Consider the following 25,666-nt stretch of genomic DNA (forward strand, 5'->3'; position numbering starts at 1 on the left):
AACAATTGGGCTTTAAGATGAGAGTTTGGAACTATTGTTTCACCTTTTCAGTTTCGAAATGCATACTTCCTCAGTTGTTATTAAGCTTGAGTTTACTGCCATTTTCTCCATCTACCAACAATTCATATAGCTTGGCGGCTTCTTCAGCAATGGAGTCTGTGCCACAAACATTTTTTAATTAGAAAACCCCATACAGTTCTATTCACCAAAGTAAAAAAACATAGTTTTTTAAAAGTAGAAAAAAGGATGGTAATATCTTGTTATGCTTTTTACGTATTTCCAACTTTTTCAAGTATTACATGCTCTCCATAAACCAAAGAAATGCATTGGGGGCAAATTTACTAAAGTCATGCATTGTCTTTGCATGACGCAAGTCGTTGCAAGGCAACGCGAGTCCTTAACTGGGATTTACTAAGCCACACAAAGCCACTTTGTGTGGCTTAGCACAAAAATACAAAGTAGCACACGGCAGCGCATAGCACTGTCTTGCGTTATTTTTCTTCGGTAGACGTTACATAGGTCGAACATGGGAGTTCCCTTGCATCCACCCATGTATTATGACACAAACACAGACTTGTAAACCTGACTTTGCACCAAAATGGTGCATCTACCCTACAGAGGCGTAAGGAGGAGGAATATCTTCAGTCCTGGTTGCTCATGAAGAAAAGTACATTTGCATATTCTGTTGCTAGTAAAGGTTTATCATAATGGTATACTTTTTCGTAGTGGAGATGTATAACATGGTCTACTTGTCCAAAAGCATATTCGTAGAAGTCTTTAGAGATGTAGAGGAGTCAAACAAATCTTTGCCCATTTGTACTTAAACAACACAAATCTACTAGAATGTACGACTACATATATACACACGCTGTAGAAAATGTCAGGTCATTCACCAAAAAGTGCCAGAACAAAGGTTAGCTTGCCCTGAAGATGTCTCCATTGTCTTTACAAAACATTTACATTGGGAAGAAAAGTGAATGTGCCATTAAGTCTTACACCACAATCCATCTTCTTCTCAATGTACATTCCTATAAATGGAACTGCATCTGGATATACTGGCTGATGACTGGGAAACAGCTCATTCTTTGGTCCTAAATCAGGAGTCAGGTGGACTGGTGTAGACGGGAAAAATGCTGGAATGCGCATCCTATCATATTTACTTCTGCCTATGCATACATCTCTGTAGCATGACAATGTTAAAACTGCATGCTGCTCAGCTGCCTTGGCAAAACAAAATGATGCAAGTATTTATTTTTAACTATTATTTTATTTACTGACATGAAAATGTTTTAAACTATACCTAAATAAACCATGCTCTTACCATTGTACAGTTTTCATCCTTGTTTGGGTTACATTGTGAGGGTAATAGATTGGGGTAATTTACTAACAAATACTGTGTATTTAAGTTGGTGGGAAAAAAATCTTTGCTCAAAAGAATTTTTTTTATAGTCGATAATAGTTGAGATACTGAACCTAACAAGTGTTTGCTGTGCACTAATTAAATTACTATCATTCAAAATGAATGGACAAAGCTGAAAACTGTAGATGGCCCAATATAATTTGTCTGGTTGCATAACCGGATTCTCTTGCTTACCTTTGCTATTCTCTCTGGTTTACATATTGTAAGACTTGTTAAGGCAGCCTTAGAGCAAATGTATGTTTTTGCAGGGTAACCCAGGACCAATTGGAGTTCCAGGACCTGCGGGACCGAAAGGAGAGAGGGTGAGTACCACTTAATAACATGGGTTAAAGTTAAGAAATTCCAAATAAGTGTAACCAAAAGGAAGAACCAGGTGGGATCCTTGACAACATGGAATAAACGGCTGCTAGAGCAGAGAAAGACAACCCAAAGTAGAATGAGAAGAGGGGATGATTGAGGCAGTAGACACTATGACACATCATAACAAAACATTTAAAGTAAAGATTAAGTGTAAATATCAGTATAGTAGTGACACAATAAGGTACTCAGTGGACCAGCTTCATTTTTAAACAATTCAGTGACTCTCCCCATTTGAGCGTAATTTAGTGTAATCGTAAAAAGCATTGCCCCAGCAAATACGTCTTGTCTGTGAAACCTAGTCGCTTTCAAACTATTTTTGTCTTCTGCATGGTCATTATACACATGCACACACGATGTCCACCTTTGTATGATTTCTCTTTTCTTTTAAGAAACATCATTACAAGGTGCTACAGTGCATGTACACAAAATCAAGGCAGTCAATCTTGAAAGCTGAACCAAAAAGATTCAAAGATGGCCAGCACACACATACTGGCCTACCATATTAGATCTATGACTGGAGTTGAATGTTTGATTTGATCGGGATTCCATCCTTCATCAGTTTTTTTTTACTTTCCTCGCCCTAAGTGGGAACGGTATGCCCAGAAGTGGGTCCCATGCTCACTTTACCACTGGATTCAAGCTAGCTTGGCTGAGGAGGGGTGATACCCTGAAACGGTCTCAGGATGCTTATTTCTGGTCCAGGGAAGATCTGGCCTGGCAGTTCAGGCTGGACTGTTCGCATGGGGAGCAGGGTCAAAACGTATTTGCTTATTGCTGGGTCCAAACTGGGGTGGCGTGCTGAGCAATAAAAACTGTGGATTAAACCCAGATCTGTGATGGGGTGAATTTTTTATTTGTTCAGCATTCCATCCATCATCAGTTCTTTTTGCAGGTGATGATATTAATCATTTGTATCTATTGCCTAGAACACTTATGCACTGCAATCTACATTATGGAATCCACATCATAAGCCTGCAATGAAGCCCAAACATGTCCTCTAGATGGAGGCCAGCCCTGAAGCTGTAAGGAAAATCTCAAACAGTTGACCACAACACCTACTTTAAGTCTAGGGTGCAGCCTGAACAAGCATAGTGCACTTAACATCGAAAACTTGGACAGCACCAAAGTGTGTCTGTTGTGGCATGTATTATCTTATATAAGATTATGGTAACTGAAACATTACTCATCTGCAATCCTAGTTCTCTATTATTGGTATATTTAATAAATCCCATAACATCTTCATCTACTTAAAGGATTTCAGAGTGGTTTTAACAGTGCAAACTATCTTAATCTCAACACAATTTTTAAACAAATGCCTGCATAAAGGCACATTGTCAAGAAAGTTTAGAACATGTCTGATTTCTATAAGAAAAAAAAGAGGGATAACACACTCTGCCTTTATAAAAGTAAAATGTGTATGAAAATTAGCTGGACACACTGCTGCATCGCTAAAGAGTAACTTGGTACTGCCATATGAAGGTAACAGTCTGCTCCAAGCTAACAGAATGTATTGTGAGTTGGGCTCAGTTGACTATGATAAGTTAGTGTTGGAACCCTTATGATTCTTATCTTATCCATTCTTCTTGTTGTCAAAGGAAAGTTGGTTGGTTGTTTATGAATGTAATAAAGATACCCCTGAGAAGCAAAGCGAATGAGAAATTATTTACTTTTGTCATGTGAGCGTCATTGGCCTTCATAAATAAACATTGAATAGAAAGCTGAATGCTATATAGAGCAGGGTAAAGCTAAGAGAATAGATGAGACCTGATCCACGCAGGGGTTGAATCTGGAGATAGTCACACTAATCTATTGCTCAGAGAAAGAACTCTACTTGAGTGGCAATATCCTATGTATACATTATCTGGACTGTGTGAACAATACTGCAAACAAGACAAAAATTCGCATACATTTTCTAGCTTCATTTGTTTTTACTCTGAGGTGTGAAGCGGTATCCTGGCTCAAGAATACTCATTTAGAAAGATAGAAAGCCCCAAACACTTCATATAGAAAGAAACATTCAAAGGATGAGAGATATGATCTTGGATATCATCGTTATTTTTGAGACATAAAATATTGTTCACAAGAACATTGAGTTTGTATTTCAACAATATTTCCAGCCTAAATGAAGGTCAGTAAAAAGGCGAATGTAAAAACAAGTAGCAAATCACATTTATATATATCATCTAGAAAAAATCTCTTGCTCAAACTGGAAAAGATTTTGCATTGGAAACTATTTCTAACTAGTCACTAAGATATCATTGCTAATGGGAATATGGAAAAAACTATAATATCCTATACCACCTCAAAAAGAGCATCCACTCCTTGCTTGTTACTCCTCTTAAGTAATTTCTAAAAAAAATACACTTTCTTTAATACATAACATTGTGGGATGCGTATTGTAGAAACATTCTATAGGTAGTAATTAGTTAACCTAAAAATCTGTAACAGAACCATCTCTGCACAACTTGTTCTACAATAAAACTCCTTATCTAGAAACAGTATTTAGAATGTAATTCCTTTAATGAAAGGAAAATCCAAAATGAAGGGTTATTTACAGTTTCATAAAGTTCATGCAGCCTGAATTAGTTAACTCAGTTTAATGTAGATTTTTTTCAATACAGCTAACAGTTTTATGAAGGAGTGATTCAAAACTTTGGCTGTAGAGAACAACCTTTAGTAGCATATTTCCTTTACTGGTTTCACATGCTTTGCATTGTTCCGCGATCTGAGGGTTGGGTCCAGAATTGTTTTTGTATCCTTTTTTCTGTTTTTCTTGGGTATCCTCGTCCACAATTTGGTGCTAGGTCCATCCCTTGTGTGATGTCAGATGGTGCCTAGGAAGATACTGTGTGTGGTTGCCATCTTCAGATTCTCTTTTCTTCCCTTGGGCCTGGAAACAAGGGAAGTGACTCTAGATTTTTGGATGAAGACTGTTTTTCTGGCGGTAAAAGCATTCCAATCCCATATAGCGGGGAAAACAGTATTGATCCAAACGGACAATACTACAACAATGTTTTTTTCAACAAACAGGGAGGAACAAAATAATTTACTCTAAGCAAGCTAGCTCAGGAAATATGGCAATAGGCTATACCAAAGAGAATCAGTATGCAGACAATTCACCTGCCATGTAAGGACAACACAGAAGCATATCTACTCAGCAGGCAGAACAGCAGCTCACACAAATAGGAGATAAAGCAAATGAGTCTGCAAAAGGTATTCAACCTCTTGGTGACCCAATCATATACCTATTTGTAACAGTGGAGAACAAGAAATGACAATTATTTGCCTCCAGGATTCAACACCGCCTTTCAAAAGGGAATGCCCTGTTGCTAAACTGGTCAGGGACATTTGCACATGCTTTTTCTCCAGTTCCTTCACTACAAAGGGTACTGGGGAAAGTCAACCAACCAGGAACAAGCCTAATTCTCATAGCCCCTCAATGGGCAACTCAAACCTGGTACTCAAACCTTCTCGAACTGTCCAAGGGGCACATGATCAAATACAAGGCAGAAAAGGACCTTCTCACAATGTAGGGGGTCAAGTATTTCACCTGGAACCAGCAACACTCAGCCTAGCAACCTAGCACCTGGGTACATAGAGTACTCAAGGACTCCAAAAGAACCTGCCGCACCCTCGAGAAAGCCTGGCTTCTCGACCGGACCACTGACAACATGACCGCCCTCAAACACGCGACCCGCAAGCACCACCAGCTCATCCGCACCACCAAGAAGAAATCACTGAAGGATCGACTGGACAACAACGCCCACGACAGCAAGGAACTCTTCAGCATCATCAAGGAGTTCTCCAACCCCAGCACCGGCAACAACGACATCACCCCCTCACAAGATCTCTGCGACTCCCTCGCCTCGTTCTTCCACCGCAAGATTGCCGATATCCACAACAGCTTCGGCACACCATCCTCGCACCCTACCATCGAACCAACGCACCCCACCACGACCCTCCGCACCTGGACCGCAGTGACCACCGAAGACACAGCCCGCACGATGAACACCATCCACTCCGGTTCTCCGACTGACCCCTGCCCCCACCACGTCTTCAACAAGGCCGACTCCACCATCGCACCCCAACTCCGAGACGTCATCAACACCTCCTTTGACACCGCCACCTTCCCGGAGAGCTGGAAGCATGCCGAGCTCAGCGCCCTACTGAAGAAACCAACAGCGGACCCCACCGACCTCAAAAACTTCCGCCCCATCTCGCTCCTCCCTTTTCCTGCCAAAGTCATCGAGAAGATCGCCAACAGACAGCTTGCCGCCTTCCTCGAGACGAATGGATCCCTCGACCCCTCGCTGTCCGGTTTCAGAGCCAACCACAGCACCGAGACCGCCCTCATCGCAGCCACCGACGACATCCGAGCCCTACTCGACAACAGGGAAACAGCGGCACTCATCCTCCTGGACCTCTCCGCCGCGTTCGACACTGTCTGCCACCGCACCCTAGTCCAACGCCGCAGCAACACCGGCATCCAAGAGAAGGCATCATCTCGTTCCTCGCTGGAAGAACACAGAGAGTCCGTCTCCCCCCGTTTCGTTCCGAGGCCACCGAAGTCATCTGCGGCGTCCCGCAAGGATCATCACTCAGCCCCACCCTCTTCAACGTCTACATGAGACCTCTCGCAGCCATCGCACGCCAACACAACCTCAACATCATCTCCTACGCCGACGACACCCAGCTGATCCTCTCCCTCACCAACGACCCCGCCACCGCCAGAACCAGCCTCCACGAAGGGATGAGAGACGTCACCGAGTGGATGAAGAACAGCCGCTTAAAACTAAACTCAGACAAGACGGAAGTCCTCATCCTTGGACCATCACCCTCTGCCTGGGACGACTCCTGGTGGCCCCCAGCCCTGGGCACCGCCCCCAAGCCAACAGACCACGCACGCAACCTGGGCTTCATCCTGGACTCCTCCCTCTCGATGACCAGACAAGTCAACGCCGTCTCCTCCTCATGCTTTCACACCCTCCGCATGCTCCGCAAGATCTTCCGATGGATCCCGATCGAAACCAGGAAGACGGTCACCCAGGCCCTCGTCACCAGCCGGCTGGACTACGGAAACACCCTCTACGCCGGAACCACAGCCAAGCTACAGAAAAGACTTCAACGAATCCAGAACGCCTCCGCCCGACTCATCCTGGACATCCCTCGACGCAGCCACATCTCCAGCCACCTGAGGAACCTACACTGGCTCCCCGTCAACAAGAGGATCACGTTCAGACTCCTCACCCACGCACACAAGTCGCTCCACAACCTGGGCCCCAAGTACCTCAACGACCGCCTGACCTTCCACACGCCCACCCGCCAGCTACGATCCGCTAGCCTCGCCCTCGCCACCGTACCACACATCCGAAGAGCCACCGCCGGAGGCAGATCCTTCTCCTACCTGGCGGCCAAGACATGGAACTCCCTCCCCATCCACCTTCGGCTGACCCAGGACCACCTCGCCTTCAGGAGGCAACTCAAGACCTGGCTGTTCGAGCAGTAGCGGACCCCCTCCCCCAAGCGCCTTGAGACCCTCCGGGTGAGTAGCGCGCTATACAAGTGTTCTGATTGATTGATTGATAGAGTTTGAACATTTGATCTTGCCACAGAAACAATGGAGATACTAAAAGAGGCAAGAAAGCCAACCACAATACAATGCTACCCAGCTAAGTGGAAATGGTACCTCATGTAGTGTATGGAAAACCATACCCTTAATTCAATATCTACACAGGAAACAGTGCTAATAAATCTTACTCACATGCTAGACAGTAAAATCAACTACGCAAGCCACAAGGTGCTCTTATCAGCAATTGTAGCTTACACCAAGGGAGCTACATGCAAACGTTTTTACTCATCACCAGTCATCGAAAGGTTCCTAGAAGGTTACAAAAGAATTGCTCCCCCAAGGATGGCTCCAGTTTGTATGTGGAGCTTAAACACAGTTTAAACACAGCTAATCATAGAACCGTTCAAACCCATGCACAAAGCAGAACTCCGGTAGACCACAATAAAGACTGCATTCTTAATTGCTATAACATTTCTACAGAGAGTAAGTGAACTGCAAGCATTAACTATTGAGGAACCATACATTAAAATCCACAAGGACAAAAATGTCCTATGGACCAACCCTCAGTTCCTACCTAAGGGGCCGATTATGATGGCGGACAGACCTGAGTCCGTCCGCCACCATAGAGTAGGATGTGACCGCCACCCTGGCAATCACATCCTGTATTTTTAACCTTGCGGCGGGTGCTGCTTGAAGCAGCACCCGCCGCAATGTTAAAAATGAATGTTGTGCATTTGCATGCACAAAGCGGCAGGCACCGCGCAGTGCCTGCCACTTAGTGCACGCAAATGCAGGGGGGTACCATAGGTACCCCCCATGTGAATATACAGATGACAAAGGAAGCTCAGGTGGGACAATACCTGTTTGCAAAGTCTTCCACAACTTACCCCAACCAACTCAAGGAAGGGACACCGCTACATAATCTAATGCACAACATGTGAATCCAGAAGAGGATTTGTGCTGCAAAATTAAATGGTTACTTACCAGTAGGAGTAGTTTTGCAGCTTGAAGAGTTTCCTGGATTCACATGCAACCCACCCACTTCCCCAGAGACGAGGAAAGCAAAGAGTTGGGAGAAAATATCAAGTAAAAGAATAAGAAAGAACTAAAAACAAGAAAGGTAAAGATATACCCTTATTTACAAAGAAAAGAAAAAAATCTGAAGATGGCTACCACATACAGGAACTTCCAGGACACCGTCTGACTTCACACAAGGGAAAGACCTAGCACCAAATATTGTTCGACGATGCCCAAGAAAAAAAAAAGGGAACAGAAACAATTCCAAACCCATCCACTAAATGTTATAGAAAAGCACTCTCTTTGTTGTTCTTTGAAGAGGTGTAAGATTATGCTTAATTTTGTCATTTTCCTGCTGAAATGTCATGAATGTTCGAAGTATTGGTGAAAGTCCAACAGGAGGTACTGAATAGCTACAAAACGTGGCCCGAAGAAAAAAATTTTTTAATTGTCAACATAAAAAATGTAAATAATCCTGGCAAGAGAAGACCAAAAACAAATCTTATCCAAAACTAGCACTATTATGAGCTACCGAACAATAAACATTGTAAAAGCTGGTCTTGGGAGACAATGTTGCCCATCTTTGATGCCCAGATACTGGTGATATAATAAAATGCCTCAGAACTATTTTATCTAGCGATCACTATGATTAAAGATTGGCGTGTGTACGTCTTCATGTTTCTGGTGTGTGATTTGGGCGTACTACAAATGTTAATCAAGCAGAAATAACATTAATAACATTTGCTGCTATATACAAGCTACCTCCTATGTTCTGCCTTTCAACGTTTGAAACAACAAAAAGAAACAGTTATTTTCTACCTCCATCATACGTTTGGTTGTAAACAAAAATATAAAAACAATCCATCAACTGGAGGTATTCAAGAGTAAACTATCCATACAGTATTCATAAACAATTTATATCTTTATCATATGTTTTCCTTTCTTATGAAACGAATAAGGCTGAGGTTACTCTGCCATGGATGAGCTCTTTTGAGCAGGACTTCATACCCAACTTCTCCAACTTCCAACATAGCACAGCACAAATAGTATGGTCACATATTCCATATTAAAATTAACTAAATGTTAGTGACAATATTATGAGAAATTTTGTGGTATGGATCCCCTTGGTGCTTCTGAATAATTCTATGTTGTCACCCACATTGAGTCAGTGGAACTAACAACAGGTGTATTAGGAGAGAGAGGAATGCTAGATGATTTCCAAAGTACCATACTATTCAAAACTCCTCAGATAACTACATGACAGAGTGTCTTTCAAAATGTAGCATGAAGATAATGTGATGGGCTTCATTACCTTGAATTACTGCCTTGTCAACTTGTGGTAGAAAGAAGTACACTCATCATATTTTCTTAGGGCAAGGTCTGCACTTGGACGGTGAGTGCATATAAACTTGCACAAGGCTGTAGCTGTAGGAATTCTATTTGTTCTAATGGAACTTTTTTGCTATTTACCCAGGACACACTTAGTGTCAATGATCTTTCATGAGAGCCCTTGAAATTTTAACAGTCCATTCTCCAGCACAGCATGGGCTGTCCAGACTTTGTACCCCATAGATCATCAGGGCCACTGTAACTCGGGGTCTCCTGGATGCCAAGGTCCTCTCAATGTTGTGGCACGATAGATAGAAAGGGTTTCTCAAAGTCAAAACTCTCTCATTGTTGAGACTGTGGTAACTTTGAGAGAGGTAAGGTGCTGCAAAGTCCCTGGAAGCCCATAGATAAAGAGAGAAATAGGACCCAGCTAGTCAATTTGCTGGCCTTGCCCTCATCAATTCTGGGGAAGCAAACAAGGACCTGGTAAGGTGTTGAAAACGTTTAATGCTTATCATTGAGTATCCTCATTTCAATTCTACAGCTATATAGCCACTTAAAATGCATTTGTGAAAGACCATTCATGATGTGAAATGCTCAAGAAAAGAATGTAATTTACTGGTGCTATCCCATCATAGGATAGACTCCAATAGGAACACCTTTTGTAATTAGACAGCTGAGGTAAACTTGTGGAAAAGATACACTAAAATACATTTTACCTTGCCTTTTAACATAAATACAATAATAGGCAGGTGTCCAGTAGAGCACAAAATGCTTCACATGAAATGGTTTCAGTGAAAAAAGATATGGGGCCAAACATTTTGGGTTTCACGTACATTTGCTTGACAAAGCAGAAATATTGACTGATTCTGCACTTTGTGCTGAGATAAGAAAGACATCTATTTTCTTAGTTTAGCAGTGTCCTATACCTCTATAATAAAGCTGTTGCTAATCTAGTCAAATTTTCTTTATTTTCAAGTTTCTTAGCCATATTGGTTTACATTTAAATTCTATTAAGAGTTAGTTTAAAATGAGAGAGTAGCTGTTGCTTTCATATAGGCATCTGTTTACAAATTTGTTTAGCAATATATTTTACTCTTTGTTAAACATTTTCTAAAGGCAACCTCATAGACAAAGATACTCAGGTGTTTACAATTAATAAAAATGGTCCTACGATGAGAACCAAACTCTCACTTATTTGCACCGAATGTAGATCACTTGCTATTTGATTATTGGAATTGATAAATTAATGACTTAGATCAATTTCTTGCATCAAACCACTGGTAAACTTTACTGAAAGTGTAGTGGGCTCAGATAAGATAGCTGTTTAAGAGTTTCTTTGAAAACATGAATGAGCAAATGATTGAGGAATATTTCATATTGTGGAATCTTGAACGGAAATATGACTAAATCGCCATATCAACAAATTGACCACTTTCATAGCCAATTCCACAGCGAATGTACCAGAACATTCTATGAAAAAGGTATGTGGACAGCATTTTATTCATTGAGAGTAATATTAATTTACTGTCCTCTGTCTAACTAAGATAAAGCAGAGAGCACAGAAGGAAGAAATTCGGCCAGATTGATCAATGAGGTATCCACTTCCCTCTGACATTTGCTGTGACCTGCAGCTCACAAGTTCAAATCCTGACAATGTCTATGTATTCTTCCATCCTTTGTAGATTTAAATTGTGTACAACTAAGTTGGTCAGCAGCAATATCATTCTAGGGGATAAAATCTAATTATTATTATTATTATTCGTATAACAGCACGGATCCAAGGTGAAAGACTAAAGGACACACTCCATTATTATTAAATTACATTTATAAGGCGCTCAGCTACCCGGAGGTTTCCCGGCGCCCAGGACACAATGCAGACCAAAAAAACAGCACTTACTGGTTGAAAAGCCAGGTCTTAAGGCCTTTGCGGAAGCTTTTGTGGTTCACTTTGTGACGAAGTAAGGAGGGTAGAGAGTTCCACAGCATAGGAGCCAAATATGAAAATGAGTGACTGCCCATAAGTTTAAATCTGGGCACTAGGAAATTAGCTTGAGATGAGAAACGAAGTAGACGGGTGGGAAGATATGTCTGGGTTAAGGCGCATAGGTAATGAGGTGCTGTGCCTAATTTAATCTTATTCATATAACATAAGGCCTTAAATTTCGTTCGATGCTCAAACCCAAGCCAATGAAGGTCATGCAAAGTGCCTGAGATGGGGGATGTTTTGGGTGCATGACGAAGCAGCCTGGCCGCAGAATTCTGTACTACCTGCAACTTACTTACTAACTCCCTATTCGCTCTTAGATATCGGACGTTTCCGTAATCCAGCCTTGACATAATCAAGGCCTGGATAACCATTCTTTGGGTGGGTTCAGGCAGCATTCATAATATCATGCGGAGCCATTTGAGAATAGTGAAACAAATGGAGGTGGTCTTAGCTACTTGCTGTTTCATAGTAAGCTGATCATCAATTACTATGCCCAAGTTACGTGCAGTCTGCACAGGTTTAGGAAGTTCACCCATTTCTTGTGGCCAATGGTGCAGGCCCCAGAGAACTTTATCTTTTCCCATGATCAAAACTTTCATCTTTCGTCCATTAAGCTTTAAACAGTTAGTGTTCATCCAACTGGCGATTTTATGCAGCCCTTCCTGAAGGTATGTAACTCTGGAGTTTTTATTGGCGGATAGTGAAAAGAGAAGCTGGGTGTCATCTGCATAAGAGAAGAATGACAACCCAGCTTCTTCCGCAATGGTGGCTAAAGGGCTGACATAAAGATTAAAGAACATAGGGCTGAGTATTGAGCCCTGTGGTACTCCATAAGGAGATACATAAGTCTTGGAGCACGCTGATGGAGAGAAGACCTGAAACGTCCTGTCAGTCAGGAAGTTTTTGATCCATTCCAGAGCAGAACCAACAATTCCCAGGGACTGGAGCGCTTTTAAAAGGGTACGATGAGACACTGTATCAAAGTGGGAACTTAAATCTAATAGAATAAGTGCCACTGTTTCCCCTTTATCCAAATGCTGGCGTATTGTTTCTGTAACTCCTAAGAGAGTAGACTCTGTGGAATAACCGGCTCTGAAGCCTGATTGGGATCCGTGTAGAATGTTATTAACTTCCACAAACCGTGTAAGCTGTTGGTTCACGTGTTTTTCCAAGATCTTAGAAACAACAGGTAGTAAGGAAATTGGACGGAAGTTTGAGGGCACAGCTGGATCCGCATTTGGTTTTTTCAAGCGCAGGAGAACCATTGCGTGTTTCCATTCTGCTGGTAAAATGGCTTCGCTCAGTGAGGCATTAAGTAGTTCCATAACAATCTTTAATGCAGAAGAATTAGGTTTTTGAAGAATATTAACTGGGAGAGGGTCGTTAGGGGAGCCAGACTTAAGACTATTTAAAATAGCATGAAAGGACAAAGAGTCTAAGGATTGCTAATTAGTTATTTCCTCCTTAGCAGCCGAGTCCGGGGGCCCAACTGGGTTGTTACCGGCCAGATCGGGAGATGGATCCATTGTGTGCTGTTCCTTATTAATATTTAACGTCTCAAGTTCGTCATAGATCTTTTCGACTTTTTCGATAAAGAACTTCGCCACAACTTCGCAGTGTGCTTCATCAAGTGTGGGAGGCGAAGGTTGGCAATTTGCTCCTGAGAGATCTCCAAATAATTTGGATAGGGCTTTTGCATTATTGTGCGCAGATGTAATAGTTCTATTCACATAATCGGCACACGCTGCTTTACATAGAGAATGATACTCTCTCTTGGAAGTTTTAAAGCAGTGTTTGGATTCTAGGGCATAATCCTTCCTCCAGCATCTTTCAAAAGCCTTACATTTGGTTTTTTCGATTTTTTATTTTTCGGTAAACCCTGGAGCAGGAGGACGGTGATTATTTAGTTTCTTAAAGGAAATAGGGAGGCAGGTGTTCACAGATGCCGTAATCCAAGTGTGGATGGCCACTGCATCCGAGATCTGGATGGAGGAAACATCAGGGATATTGCTCGCAAGATGTTGATTTAAGGCGTCAATATCTAGGTTCTTCCAATTTCTATTCCTAACTTTAGGTAATGAGATTGCCAGGCTGTTAGTCCGTGAGTCTAACTCCAACTTAAATTTTACCAAAAAATGGTCAGACCAAAGTCCTTTTTGGCTTGAAATATTAAGTAGGTTAGAAAAAATGGGGTCTAACAAATGATCCCCCCTATGAGTAGGGCCTGAATGGCAAAGGGGTATATTCATAGCCTCGAGATCAGCAATCAGGCTAGAGCCAATTCTACAAGTAGGGTCGTCAAAATGGATATTAAGGTCGCCTATGATGGTGAAATTGGCTGCATTGAGTAGGAAAGGGGCAATGATATCAGGAAAACTTGCAGCCCATGGACCTGCTGCACCCGGGGGACGATAAACCAGAAAGCCTGTCAGCGTGAACTGGGGAGTAAGAAGGAGTCTAAAAAAAACAGCTTCACAACCTTCACAAGGTCTATAATCTTTTTTAAAAATAATTGCGATACCGCCCCCGATTTTATCTCCTCGGTCCTTCCTGACCATTGTATAGGTTGACGGTAAGGCTGCTGCAATATCGGGACCGGAGCTGTCATGAAGCTATGTTTCCATAAGGATAATTGCGTCTGTCTGAGGTTGTGAGTTATCGAGAAGGGCAAAAATGTCCTCCTTATGTTTAGCAAGGGATCTACAATTAAGGTTAAAAAATAAGAACTCTTTAGGCTGAGTTTTAGTAGTGCATCTCCCAGCTGATGATTGTATGATAGAATTCAGCTGGGTAGTAGTATTTTGCAGCTGTGATGTCTTATGTGAAGATGTACAGGTGAAATTACAACATTGGCATGATAAAAAGGGGCAGTCGAGTTTAAAAAGAATACAATTTGCCTCAGGTCTCTTGCGCAAGCTATTAAGGTAACCGGGGGAATATTTCCTTGCCTCTTTAGAAAAAGGGGCAAGGGTTGTGGCCCCTGGTCCCGGTTGGGCGCGGATGGGCTTGCCTTTGGCGCGCCCGCTGCACACGGCCGCTGCGCGGAGAAAGAGGCATGAGTTTTAAAGCCTCCAAAGTCAGCTGCCTGCTGACGTCAGTGCTCCGCCTCCTCCTGTCTCTGCCCGGGAAGATGGAAGACCGCTGCTCCCTCCACAACAATCAGGTGAACCTGTGGTGGACCGGGGAGCAAGCGGCAGAAGAGGACAGGTAAGGGAGTGTGCACAAAAGTTAAAAAGTAATTCGCCCAAGAAATACGTTTTTAAAAGAATCCCACAGCTAGCGCTACTGCTGCTTACAATCGCGCATCTGCTGTGCGGAGGAAGAGGCAGGAGTTTTAAGGGCAGTAGTTGGTGACTTTTCACAACCTCTTCATGATGAAAATGTCTGCTCTTTTCTGCCAACTGTGTCTTTTGTACTCATTGGACTGCTGGCCTCAATAAGCCCACTGAAAATGTGTCCCAACTGTGATCGACAGAATTAAGGAAAAACAGCAAGGTAATCTGATAAAATAAATAAATACAACTAAATAGGCACATATTATGTATTTCAATCCATTATATGTAATGATATCTACTGTAATTTACATTTTCCTTTAGCATAACATCTTTAAATTATTTGTAATTCCATCAACTTAAATGTACACCTGACAATTGAAATAAATACAAAATTACCTTTTTGTTTTCAAAGAAGTTACACTTGAGTACATACACTCATTTCATGGCAGAGAGTTCAGAACCCCACCTAACACAGCATTTCAAGTTAAGGAGGCAAGCTAGATTTGAGCCTCTGTGTAGGGGTGTAGCTTAGTCAGTGATATTTGGGGGGGAGGGGTCTCAAATTTCCGAATTAAAAAAGCATTGTGCCATAAGGTACATGGGCGAGATGGCCAAGGTTCGGGATGGACTGTTCCCATGAAGAACAGGGCACTCACTGATTTAGCATTAGGTGGGCCTCTGGAGCTGAGTTAGAGTTAAGTGGGCAGCTACTCCATTGCTAACAGTGATGGAGCACCCTGTCTGTACCCTGTCCACCAAACTCAAGGTCCACCCACCTCATTTTAAGCCGGGCTGACTGCACATTTTACACTAGCGGAGTAAAATATACTCCATTGTTGTAAACCTTTCTCCAAAGGCCCAATAGACCAAGGGCCATCGGAGGTAAACCATCCAACCACCTGACCTATTCAGAGTGAGCAGTCGGATGTCTTTTTAAATGTTTTACTGTTCGTTGGGCCTAGATATGTCCCGGTGGTGAGGGACACTAAAAAAAGAAATATAAACCCCACACTCCCGCTTTGGAAGTTTGTTTTTGAAAAAATAGAAAACATTGGAAATCTTTGATGGCCAGCCATCGTGTTTGATGGAGCTGGCCCTAAAACCTTCCTCATACTGAACGGAACTTCCATGACAGTTGTTCTTGCCAATGTATAGAGATGAGGCTGCAGACATCTCTAAATCGGGAAGGTGGAGTGAAGGCAGGGTGGCAGGCCAAAAGTCCTCCACCACTCTGTCCGCCTTTACTCTCCCTTACTCTAAATCAGGCCCTCTGTCTAGTGTGGCACAGTGGGCGAAAACTGATCTTTTGGAATTCCACCAAAACGATTGCCAGTGGGTAGACTATTTGCAAGCATTTGTCCCATCATTTTTGGGGGGTTTGATTGCCAGTAGAATGCCTGGAAGCCTGAGACTGGTGCAGCTTTCCAAGCCTATTATTGCCAATGTTTGTGAATTCCAAATAGTGGTAAATATGCATCCATTCAAAGAGTACTCCTAAGAGTGCAGATCTGATATTTGTTTGCTAAGTAGGTCACTATATAAATATATATTTAAGTTTTGGTCCAAAAATTTAACAAGTTAAAACATTCTAGTGAAATCAGGATAAGAATAAAAACAAACACAGGCATAGCAGATCTGACTCAGGGCCCCCAGACCTAGCTGATAAGCCAAGAAAGCATTTATTTGGGGGGTTTCACACCCCCCCTCCCCCCGAAGGTAAGCCCCTGAGGTAAGCTCCTGACTCTTGGCAATAAAATAAAATATTTCTGGAAGCCTTACCGAAAAAAGTATGTCAATAACAATGGAGAATAATACTATTATCTAAAGCAGATTTTCCGCATTCACCAATGACATTTTGCTGTTGATGGGAAAGTTGCATGCCAAAACTGTTTAGTAAGATGTCAGTTAAATTGTGAACTAACAGAATGTATAGAGCAAGCAATGAAAGGCAGGTGCTGCCATATAAAATGGCAATATTGATAAGATTCTAATCTTCCTTTAATGTTCATTGGTTTGAAAGTAAGAAAGGAAATCTTCCTAACAACTGGCACATTGATTTGAAATAGTACATATTAATAAAGCTGGTTCTAATTAAAATGTTTTGTACATACTACAGGGAAATAAAGGAGACCCTGGTACGATAGGACCAACAGGACCTGCTGGACCTCCTGTATGTATTGCATTTTGTTCTGCATTTTAATTATCAATAAAGCCTTAAACATATTAACATTTAGATTTGAACATCTTGTTATAGGGTGCACAAGGGCCACCTAGTGAAAAAGGAAACCGGGTAAGCAACAATTTAAGTTTTCTTTTGTGATTGCACACATACATTTATATCTAAATTACCCTAATAGAAAAAAAATCGTTCTGTCAAATATACAAACATTGGATCCTGGATGCCAAGTTCTAAAGTTACAATTGTATTATCTCTTGCTCTTCTGCCAAGTATTGGTGTCGATGAGAAGGAGTGAGAGGTGATAGACTTACCTAAAGATATTTCTAACTGAATATAGTTTTGTTTCATTACGTGTTCAACAGAGCAAACCGTGTGCACCTTGTATTAGTATCATAGTAACAGCCTGTGACCACGTTAGTCCATTCCTCCTTTGCAATAGTTGGGCAATACAACAAATTCAGGTAGATAACAAAGTCCTGAGACTGTGCAGCCGTTTCTTTGTGTAGCCGTTTTAGGATCCTGCTATTTAGGAAAGCTTTACTCTTTCCCACTAGCAGCACAAGTAGAAAGAATGGATGAGTGCACTATGGGCAACCATGATTTAGAAATAAGTTATTTTCACTGGTGCACCAAACAAAAATTCCCCGAACTACATTTACACCATCTTCTGTAGGACCTACTTGGGCATTTGTGTGTTTTATGTAGCCCGACTTTGTTTCCATCAAGTGTTGTTTTCATTTTTTTATGGGTATGCATTAGGGGGACGTAGGTAGGAGAAGAAGTGACCTGAGATTACCTCTCTCCACCCACTTGTTTTCACATAGTGCTTGATATTGGAATCACCCTAGTTATTCCTTCATTTCCAGTAACGCATAAATGGTATCTGATTGCAACGTGCTATCACGCAAGACCGCACTACCACTGTTAGTTTACTCACATTTCTGTTCTCTGGGGGTAAAAAGGAATGCCACATGAACAAAAATCTAAAAGTAAATTTTATATGCTGTTCCTCATTGACACAGAAAAAACAATTTACAGTGCACAAGCTAAACTAGCAAGTGTGAACAATTACCTAAAGGTAACACAACAACAAACATATTTATCTTCAAAACCATGCTTACTAAAGTTGCCATATGAACCTTCTCATTACATTATTTAATAATCATTTGTGTACTCTTAAACATTTAAAATCTAGTTGATTTTAAATTAATGGATGTAGTTTTTTCTATTAGGGTAATTCTTGGATTAGGCATGTTGAAAGAATGGATTCTGACTAACCATTAACTTTTTCCTTGCTGTGCAGTACCAAGTTCATGTGTCTGTAAGATTTAACACTTTTGTAACTATTTCATCTCTAGCTTTAATTAACATCTGTTCCAGTGTATTACCTTTAGGTTCTTCGTCCTCATTTCTTTATTTCTCCTATTGTTTTAATTCACCCTAACAGATTTGGCAGGCGTTTTCAGTTGGCTTAAATCAAGATGAGCGAAAAAAGGTTTAACTGTTGTCACTTCGGTGAGAATGCAACACGCTAATAAACTACACCTTGCATATGTTTAATTCAGTTGCTGCTGAGAGAGAGTATAATAAGCAGATATAAGAGGGAATGAGAAACACAGTATAATTGGACTTGGAATAGGCTAAAAATAGTAGGCTGATAGTGTTGTGCTCTCCTAACCTGCTACATTTTGGCAATGCATTTGCAGCTCAAAATAAAGTCCACATTTGTAAAGCGCACAATCACCCGTAAGGGTCTCTAGGCGCTGGGGGCCGTCGGGGAGATTAAGCGAGCTATTGCCCAGAGTCACATGGTGCTGGGCTAACCTGCCGCCGGAGCCGGGGATCGAACCGTGGTCCCCAGATTCCAGCGTCAGTCGCCCTGGCCGCGGCGCCACACAAAATAAAATGTCATGAAGACATAGGAACTGTTCCTTGAAATCTAATAAACAAGCAAGCAGAGGACTTGGAAACCCATGTGGTATGTCAGTACAAACTGAACAATGGACCTATACACCTAAATCTAACTCCAAACTGCATGTACATTGAGATAATCTGGACATCTGTGAGACAATGTTTTGGTTACTGTCCTGCCAAAATACAGATCAGTAAAACTCTTAATTGTTATTAGGAAATCCATGCTGAAAGCTTGTATTTTTTGTTTTGCTTTTCAATGAATGCTTTCAACTTGTACACACAAACACACACACACCCGCACACGCACACACACAAACACACACACACACTGGATGTATTATACATGCATGTATCATCTCACTATTTCCATGTAAATATATACTGCCCAAATTAGATTAAAAACACATATATGCATTGTAGTGCAATTTACAATAACAAATTACAGTTGTCCATGTCTATTCAGTAAGCACTGATGCAAAACCATGAACCTAAAGAAGGCATTGCATTTCTGAGGGATATGCTGCTGCATTACACAATGATACATATTTAAGCATTAATTGTTAAAGGAGTTATGAGAAAATGGATTGTTAGTTGGGGTGGTTGGGAGACCTCACCAAGCAATAATGTAACTACTCTGTATCAGGGTCAATTAGGTTACTTAAACTAAACTTTGGCTCAGTCTTGGGTAGCTGTGGCACAGAGCAGTCCGGCATAACTCAAAGGAAACATGTGTAAAGCATTTATTATTACCAAAACAGTTAATAAGTCGAACACACAACCCAATAAAAATCCCACTCCAATTTATAAAAATAGGATGCATTTAATAAACAAATAAACACCAAAACATTGAAAATCAGATTACGGGAACCAGACATATGATTATTAGGAGTTTTACAGTTTTCTAGTGCCAAAAAGCACAAAGCACCAACCACGGGTATCTGGTCATGCTAGACCGGGTCAAAGTCAAAAGTTAAGGCCAACTACGTTGAAGCACAGGTTTGCTACAGAAACCAGGTTTGTCCCGGTGAAAGGTTTACTTTCTGACTTAGGGCTTATTATGATCTTAGTGGATGGGATGCTCTGTCAAAAACGTGACGGCTATCCTGTCCACCGTATTACAAGTTCCATAGGATATAATAGAATTGTATTTGGCAGATGGGATATCTGTTACATTTGTGACAGAGTAACCATGTCCGTCAACCTCGTAATCAGGTTCTTATTTTTGTTTTTGGAGGAATTTTCTCAGTGGCAGGGTGCCGAATGGGTACGATGGAGGGCTCAACGACGATGGAGCATTGGTCATGGCGAAATCTTCCACATTGGGACTTAGAAGCGTTTCTGGAAGTAGAGCTGCTCTCAGCGTGGCAAACTAGCAAGTTGAATCCAACTGGCGATGCAACAACGTTGGCTGCAGTTCAACAGTAGTCCTGTGGTAGCCTCTGGTTCTTTTAAGAAAAAGTTCATCAAAAATGTCTAGGTGTGCCCTTTTGCAACCTTGAGGTGAAGAGAGTACACTCTACCACCAGCCAAGGGTCCAGGACCTTTTGGGCACCACTTGGTGAGTTAGAACGCAATATCTAAGTAGCCACCAGCAGGGCGAGGGCAACTCCAGTTGGAACTGGAACGTTTGCAGCATGAATCCTTTTCTGGATTCAAATGCTGTGCATTGTTTCTCCATCTAGTGGTTGGGTCTGGAATTGTCCCTTTAATTTTCGCCTTTTTCTTTCTTTTTCTGTGGACATCGTCAACCACGATTTGGTGGTATATCTATCCCTTGTGTGATGTCAGGCAGCACCCTCGATGTTTCTGTGTGTAGTTGTCATCTTCATATTCTTTTTTATGTCATTGGGTCTGGAAGCAGTGGAGGAGCTCTAAAAGTTTTCTCAAGAAATCAAAAGTTTTTGGGAAGAAAATCAACTGATTTGCCGAAGACTGTGAAAGGAACAGTGATGAGAGAAAAGGAGACCCTTCTCTCTTCCAACCAATAGGGGACCCCGTTAGTAATAGTGACATGGTAGGCGAATGAAAGCAGCTAGGGGTCACAGATAACACACCCTTTAAATGCTGCCCCAACTGCAACCACAAGTTTCCCTAGAGAGATTTCAATAAGGTCTGTAATCTCTGCCTCCCGGAAGACCACCAAGACGAGGACTGCGAGGCCTATGCTGCATGTGTACCTAAAACGCTAAAGCTACAACGAAGACAGAGGCCAGAACACTACACCACCATGGTCCTCACTCAGAAGATACAGGTTTTGCTGAAGGCCCCTGACCTGTCCAGCGACAATGAGGAGTACGTTGAAGAAGCTGAGAAAACAAATGGAGGGGAGTTGGACGTCGACATCTATGTGGCCGGTGCTGAGTAGAAACAAGTGAGGTAACGGGTTTTTAGGAACCCGCTGGTGCCAGGGGATAACACCCGAAGACCTCTGAGTTCTCCCTTGTTCCGGACCACAAAAACACGGAGTCTTCTAGTTACCGTCAGAGATCAAGTTTTATTGGCAGCTACCAAGTAACAGGTGTCCTAAAAACACGACAGCACCGGTTGTGTGTTATCAGGAGACTGTTCGTTTTTACAGAACCAGCCGTCTCCTTATATACAAAAATAATAGCTGCAAGCAAGAATTCCTGAGTTTATGATATGGCTATACACATATTTCTACAATAATACAAAAGAGCGAAGTCATGTAGGCAAGCCCCTATTTTAGACGTCCAATTCGTGATAGATTACCCGGCCAGGCCCGGAACTCCCATCAGATATCGACGAAGCCCCAATAAAGAAAGGCACCTCCTAGTCATAAAACTGGCCATAAACAGGGTGCGTGGACAGGTGTGTGTGTGTGTAAAAACATGATCTGGATGTAGTGAATGGTTTGTGGTATGTTGTGCATCGATGCTATCGTATTCGGCCACTGGGCGAGGAGCTGCCCAAACAGGTTTGGCTGGAGGCAATGGAGTCAGTTGGGACAGGTCAGGGGGAAGTCAAGGAAAGGTGGACGTGTCCTTTTAGATCAGACTCGAGCTTACTCAATTGACTTATCATGAGGGCAAGACACAAGATGGATGCCGTTTACAAAATGGAGTCTAAGGGTTCGGGACGGAAACTACGGTTTAATGGTGTTGGCATCCCTCGATCATGACGCAAATGCATAGGAATGATGTCCTAATCATTATCGGTCTGTTGATACCAAATTCGTCATGGGATATTGATATTTTGTGGCACGGGTATTGGATCTCGATATCGTGATAACAGTAGGGTCCAGAATTTCAGAACCACAGACCCTCCTTTTGCCCTTATGTAAGGCAATAACTCATGTTAATCTGAGTCTAAATCTGTATGAAGAAATTCGTGGAGATGCTGCTGTAGCATCATTCTGTTGCTCAGTTCGTCCCTTGACACAGGCTTCCGTACACATGGGGTAGCACAGAGGCCACATAGTGCAGGAGCGCACTGTACACACAGGCAGAACATAAACAGAAGAGCCAAGATCATCCCAATGAAGATCAGTGTTTTCCATCCCCAGGCAGTAATCAGTTCCCAGAACCACCCTAGCAAGGACCAGTCCCCTTTTTCTACGTGAAGGGAACCAGATATTTCATGTAGCTTAGAGATGGTCTGGTACACTGTCGGCGCATTATCAGGGATGAAAATGCAACAACTGGATTGGATCACTCTACACACACCACCACGATCGGCGAGTATGATATCTAGGGCAACTCGGTTCTGAAGGGTCATAAGTCGATCCGACTGAAGCTCGGTTGTTAAATTGCCAAGGGCTCCGGCCGTTTCAATCACGGCGGATTCAACTATCCATGCTAATTGACGAATATTCCTGCTGTTCACCATAGGCCCCCAAAATGGCAGAAAACCCTTTGCAAAGTCAGCGAATTCCTGACCCGCGGTGTCGTCTTTACTCACGACACCCCTAGCTGTCCTTGTCCGATGGTAATCTGCTCTGGCCGTGTAGGTGGGAGGCAGCAGAAATGAGATAAAACATGTACCTGAGAAGTCAGGGGGCAACCATGTGTAGGCTTGGTCGTGGCAGACGAAATACGTGCCTTTGGCTGCTAAGAGTATAGGGGAAGTTCGGGAAGCGAACACATATGTTTCCGTGCATATGCTTTTTCCTAATCGTGCTTTGAGGTCCCTACCGATGCCTTGTAAACATAAGTGACCTCGGTGGGGTACTATCCAAACTGGGCGGGATTTCTTTGCTGCCTGGCTCTTACTCAGGTAAACCCCATATTTAGTTACGTTCCAACGAGTGTAGGGACTGAGTTCATCTTTTGGGATCGCAAGATAAGTGTCGAACTCCCTACTCATATTTCTTATCCCTGCCACTAGTGCCTTGTTACTGGAATCGCTCTCAGTGGAACGGGTCGGGTATGGTTCTAGGGCGAATAGGAACATGGTCTGGAAAGCCCACAGAGAACCATAATAACTGAATGGCAGGATAAAGTATGGGATACCCTTATCAGTTGTGTGTGGCATGAGTCCGCATATCCAACAGTTCGATGTGTTCATTATGGACTGGTGTTGGTGTAGAAGTTGAATGAATGAGTCATTTACAAATTCGAGTCTTCTGGCAGACTCGTGTTCAGGTAGAGGGTGAAAGGAGTGCGGAGAGAGAGTGGGAGGAGGCGTTGGCCGAGTGTCATTTGAAAACAAGGAAACTTGAAATACGAATAGAGTATAACCAGTCAAAAACATCGTTATGCTACACAGCATTAAAACACATATTATCAGGAATCTTCTTTTGGACAGTATCGTGCATAATTGTCTTTCAAAGTTCGTGAATCTGACAGGTCTCTTTACCCTAGGAAACTCCATCCTCTAGTTGCTGCCCGTGGTGGTAGATTGATTCTGCCAGGGAGTGCGCTCTGTTCAGTCCGGGGTAACTCCCGTGGACCAACCAGAACCATTGACCTAAACGTCCCCAGTTGCACTCCCCAGACTTCAACCGCGACCCTAGCAGCAGAACCGGATGGCGGTTCAAAAATCAAAAATGAGCAAGTTCCCTGGGCGAGAGAGCTGAAAAAATCAAAAATAGTTCTTAGGGGAAAAGGGAAATCACATTGGTTTGCTTTTTATTAGTCTCTTTGTCTAGACCTTAGATTGTATCGTCGTTTCCTAGGTACGGTGTGGTCTTCAAACAATGTTTCAGGTTCGGTAGTGTCCAACTGCATAGATGGTGGCACAAGTCCTTGTAAAATATGATCACTCTCCTTTTCGGAACCAGTCTCTTTCAAACGTGCATCGCTGTAAGGGATGAAGCGAGGTACGGATTCTGTCTCAGAGTCGGCAAGTCCTTCATTGACCCACCGGTCGTATGGGAGGGGCAGAGGGACCCGTTTACAATGGGTCCCGTGCACCCAGTTCTTTTTGCCTTCCACCCGAACAGCTGATCTCGTGGAAAGAAGTACCAGGTGCGGTCCGGTCCACCTCGGTTGTCCGTTGTTTGTGCGCTGGAAATTCCGCACCAAGACCCACGTGCCGGGTTCGATGGAGTGACCTGGATCGTCAGAGGCTGGCGGAGAGGAACTGTGAACCTGTTGGTGTAAGACACGCAATTTAGTTGTTAATTCGCACAAATAGTCAAGCAGTACGGGGTGTTCTATTTCGCTGAGTTTCTTTCGCCTTGGCACGCCCCAGACGTTGGCTGGGCGGCCAAACACTATCTCATGGGGGCTAAGTCCTAATCTGGAATGGACGGTCGTTCTGGTTGACAAGAGTGCTAGAGGCAAGGCGTCAGGCCATTTAAGACCTGTACTGGCTTGGATTTTGGCAAATTTGAGCTTTAATGTGCCATTGTAGCACTCTACTAATCCAGCTGATTGGGGGTGGTTTGCAGAGTGGAACTTTTGGTGTATGCCTAGACACTCACACACTCTCTTCATCATGCGTCCTACGAATTCACTTCCGTTATCACTCCAGACAATTCTAGGCATACCAAATCTAGGGAGGAACTCTTTGACAAGGGCTTTGGCAGTTGACAAGGCGGTATTGTCCTTAAGGGGGTACGCTTCCACCCACCTGGAGAAGGCGCAAACAACAACGAGCACATACTTCAGATTGTTGCACCTCTCCATGTGGATGAAATCGAGCTGCAAAACTTCGAACGGGTACGTTGGAGGCGCAAAATGACCAGCTGGAGTTGGGGTTCCCCTACCGGGATTGTACTTCAAACACACCATACAGTTTCTGACCACATTCTCTGCATATTTTGGGATATTACTATTCTGCCATACTGAGGCCAATAGTTTACATATTCCTCTCGAACTGATGTGTGCAATTCCATGAGCCATTGTTACTACTGCAAGTACATATGCGTTAGGTAATAGCCATCGCTGGTGTTCCGACAGTTTGACCCAACAACCATTCGCATCTAATCTACCTGTACTTTCTCTCCATTCATTCACCTCTTTCTCAGTCGCCTCGGCTTGTATAGATTTCACGCTTTCAATGGTGTCCTCACACATTCCTACATCAGTAATCCATCTAGCGGGACCTACAACATACATCCGACTCATCGTGTTCCTTGCAGTCTCTTTTGCAACCTCGTCTGCAAATGCATTCCCGCGGCCAACATCATCCTGAATCTTTTTGTGTGCAC

At 42.8% G+C, this 25,666-nt stretch overlaps 1 protein-coding gene across 1 annotated transcript in view; it reads left to right on the forward strand.

Annotated features, from left to right (window-relative positions):
- COL13A1 (collagen type XIII alpha 1 chain) overlaps positions 1 to 25,666 on the forward strand; it is a 396,595-nt gene that overhangs the window by 261,082 nt on the left and 109,847 nt on the right. Inside the window, exons 31-33 of the mRNA XM_078643241.1 lie at positions 1,669 to 1,722; positions 17,077 to 17,130; positions 17,215 to 17,250. Of these exons, the coding sequence (XP_078499367.1) occupies positions 1,669 to 1,722; positions 17,077 to 17,130; positions 17,215 to 17,250 (144 nt within the window). The remainder of the gene's footprint in view (positions 1 to 1,668; positions 1,723 to 17,076; positions 17,131 to 17,214; positions 17,251 to 25,666) is intronic.

Source organism: Lissotriton helveticus, chromosome 5_1 (genome assembly GCF_964261635.1).
Source record: "Lissotriton helveticus chromosome 5_1, aLisHel1.1, whole genome shotgun sequence".
Taxonomy (NCBI): domain Eukaryota; kingdom Metazoa; phylum Chordata; class Amphibia; order Caudata; family Salamandridae; genus Lissotriton; species Lissotriton helveticus.